This window comes from Clupea harengus, unplaced genomic scaffold, assembly GCF_900700415.2.
Source record: "Clupea harengus unplaced genomic scaffold, Ch_v2.0.2, whole genome shotgun sequence".
NCBI classification, from domain to species: Eukaryota; Metazoa; Chordata; class Actinopteri; order Clupeiformes; family Clupeidae; genus Clupea; species Clupea harengus.
Genome location: NW_024879631.1, coordinates 23,856 through 27,500, shown reverse-complemented (window position 1 = coordinate 27,500; position 3,645 = coordinate 23,856). Strand labels below are relative to the sequence as shown.

At 40.7% G+C, this 3,645-nt stretch overlaps 1 protein-coding gene across 1 annotated transcript in view; it reads right to left on the bottom strand.

Annotated features, from left to right (window-relative positions):
• Positions 1-1,669, bottom strand: part of LOC122129329 (vesicle transport protein SFT2A-like) — a 20,856-nt gene extending 19,187 nt beyond the window's left edge. Inside the window, exons 1-2 of the mRNA XM_042704323.1 lie at positions 1,434-1,669; positions 173-259 (exon numbers count right to left, since the gene is read on the bottom strand). Of these exons, the coding sequence (XP_042560257.1) occupies positions 173-259; positions 1,434-1,499 (153 nt within the window). The 5' untranslated portion in view covers positions 1,500-1,669. The remainder of the gene's footprint in view (positions 1-172; positions 260-1,433) is intronic.
• Between the last annotated feature and the right edge of the window lie 1,976 nt (positions 1,670-3,645).

Sequence of the window (3,645 nt, the reverse complement as noted above, 5' to 3'; positions counted from 1 at the left end):
GGGGTTTTGCACTGCACTACAGGAACAGCAGCGTGTTAGAAAGACATCCACTGGGAGGACTCAGGAGGAGGCTGTTGTTGTTGTTTCAAACTAACAGCAGAGGCGTCCTCTCTCTCTACCCTTGGAAGTCTTGGCAAGAGGAAACCGAGTTATTGTTGCTAATCAGACTCACGAGTATGGAGCACAGGACGCCCGACGCGAAACAGATGAGAAACCACTTCACCCGGGTGCTGTAGCTCAACGTGGAGGAGTCCAGGACCTACAGTAGGGAGAACAATGGAAGGATGTCACAAGACAAGAAATAAACAGTACCGCCAACCCTGACATTTCCTTGTCTGTACCACACTGAGGGGCGTAGGGTATAATCGCCACATAATCATTCAGTCACACTAAGTCATCGCTCACCAACAGCACAAAGAGCTGATTTTTTTGTGTGGTATCTTAAAGGGAGAACACAGTGGAGGAGAGACACAGACAGTTGTTCCTGGTTGCTTCACTTACACCTTACACCACATCTAGTTACAAACTTCAATTATAGTCTACACTGTTTGGCAACAGAGTTGCCTGTTGGAAAAAAGAATGAACAGGAACCTAGAAGGAGTGAGGATAACTGAAATATGTAAACAGTGGGGTATATTATCTAAAGAATGCTTCTGGGGGGTCACTAAACAACTAAACAGTTTGACAGACATGCAATGACAGAAAAACAACACAACAGCTTACCTCCCATGATCCATCACCTCATGAAGGCATGAAAAAAGGTATCAATTCAGCATTACAATAATAGATTTACTCATTTTACCAGATGCACTAATATACTACATAGCTCTCCTGTTAAGTGTTACAATGTAGTCTATTTCCTGGTAGGCTAGACAAATACATTTTACTGTAAGTATTTTATGCATATACTTATTGGCGTGGGGTGGGGGTTACAAGTCAATAATAAGTACGTTTTGGATCACTCTTATATCGGCTGGTTGTTATCACTGATAGAAATGCAATTCAAATATCCATCTGCGGGGACATAGCACATGAGAGTCTAAATGTGTGTCAGTTGAGTGGAGAGACACAATTCTAAACACACTGAGATACAGAGTAGGTTAATGATAGATCCCGATGCCCAACCCACATACTTTCAGTTGTCATAATTTAACAACTGATCTGGTATTCGTCTGAAAATGTTAAACGTATTGTGATCCAGGCCTGTTAATAACTACGTTAGTAGCAGGCTAGCTGGAAACCCGTGGACACATTTCTTGGCCATATGGTTATTAGTAATCTTTTAGCCTGAACAAACACATTTACTGATTGATTACGATATTTATGTTACACTTGACAAAGTGAAAGTACTCCGTTTCAAAGAGTTCGTAAAAGCACACTTCTGCTGTCGATGACATTAACGTTACTCTGAATGCCATTTTAGTCCGCAATACCTGTGCTGTCAAGCCCAGCTCCTCGTTTTCCTCACGACCACTTAGAACACGACGGAGTTTGTCCATCGTCGTATGTGCTGACCGATTATTTTTACTGTGTCACAGATGTAACGTTAAATTAAACTCATACAGCTACTTCCTCGACGTTTCGCAAACTTGGCTAACCGTGTTACTGACTTATCTGGGCGTGTCGAAACCATACACACGGGAGGTCAGAAGACCAGCGTGAGGTTCATGGGAAATGTATGACTGTGATGTACACTCGAATTTTGTGAAAACATAACGTAAAGAATATTCTGGGATCAGAATTATGCATGTATTTCACTTTATAAAATAAATAGTAAATACAATCGATTAAAACTTTGATTATGCGAATCTGTTTAGGTGCAGGTTTACGCATTACAGCAAGTTTAGGCTACTTTCGTTTTTGCAGTTGAGTTTTGATTGCATGTTTTTGAAGGAATTGTAATGTCTCAGAAACCGCCTCGTATTTAAGTGTTTTGAAATTACATACAATAGAAGTTGCCGTACGGTTAAACAATCGATAATGCTGATCGTTTTTTGTACATAATGGCCTACATGAAAATCCTGTTTCACACGTAAGCAATTGGAGTATAATTGACCAATCCCAATCCAGGGACTGGCGCATGTGAATGAAGTCATCACCAATCGCCGACTGAAATGTCATAACAGCTGTTTTCCTAGCGTGGTTTGAAAGTTGTCTGTGAAACGTTTTGAGATACAAACTTGCTTTAAAGATTAAACAAAATGTCACTAGAGACTGTTCCTAAGGATTTGCGCCATTTACGGTCTTGCCTTTTGTGCTCTCTTGTGAAGACAATCGATCAGTTTGAGTATGACGGTTGCGACAACTGCGAAGCCTACCTACAGCTGAAAGGGAATCGAGAGATGGTTTACGAGTGCACAAGTTCGTCTTTTGACGGAGTCATATCAATGATAACTCCTGAGGACAGTTGGGTCGCCAAATGGCAGAGAATCAGTAATTTTAAACCAGGGGTCTACGCTGTAACAGTGACTGGTCGCTTACCTCCAGGTATGTGCAGGCCACAGCTGTACACTCACACACACCAACTTGACACACTCACAAATAAAACTACACTCCTATCAATGATGGAAAAATATAGTATAGTATATGAAATAGTATAGGGTCTTCTAACCTATAAAAGACCTGTTTGACACACGCCTCTGTTAGTCCCCCTAGTCCATTGACCCAGGCTGTCCTTATTGACCTTGACCCACAGGCAGACACAGGAAAACCACACAGTGTGTCAAACAGGTATTTTTCATAGTTTGGAAGACACTATACTTACACTTGTGTCAAACTAAGATGCTTAAAACAAATCATGTATGATGAATTTATAAAGGTTCTTGTTTCTATCATTGATATGGTTGTATTTGTGAGTGTGTCAAGTTAGTGTGTGTGAGTGTACAGCTGTGTACTTGTAAGTTTTATTATTCAACGTGCCGATTTATTTAAGTGTGAACATTTTGTGTGTTTGTGTGTGTGTATGACGGCACAGTTGTTTGTAGGTATTTGTGTGTGTGTGTGTGTGTGTGTGTGTGTGTGTGTGTGTGTGTGTGTGCATGCATATATATGCGTGTCTGTGGTCCATACAATAATTCCTTACTTTGTCATTTGTTCCCTCTTCCACAGGTGTCGTGAGGGAACTGAAAAGCCGAGGAGTGATCTACAAATCAAGAGATACTTCAGTTATTTAACTGCAGTTAAAACATAACTGAACACGTCAGCAGAGATTTATCTGGAGACATATTTGGTTTACTTTACTTTTAAACAAGGATGGATATTATATCAGTATCTATTTTTCAAAAGAAGAAAATCTTCTCATGTCTATAAGCGTGTGTGTGCGCGTGTGTCTATGTACACTTTCAGACTTTATTTACGTAGTATTTTAAGCTTATTGCTCTTTGTTGGGGAGACTTATGTTGAGAGATGTTTGAGTACAAAGTTTCAAGTTTCAAGTTTCAAGTCTTTTATTGTCAGATGCACAGAACAACACAGAGTCAGACTGGGCACTGAAATTCTTAAGACAAGACACCGCACAACAACCTACCATAACATAATATAACATACCATTACATTGCATCACGGTGATAGCCCCCCTGGCTACCCCTTCCTACAGTGACTGTATTCCCCCCTCTACCCTGGCCTGACCGCCACACACCTCCCTCC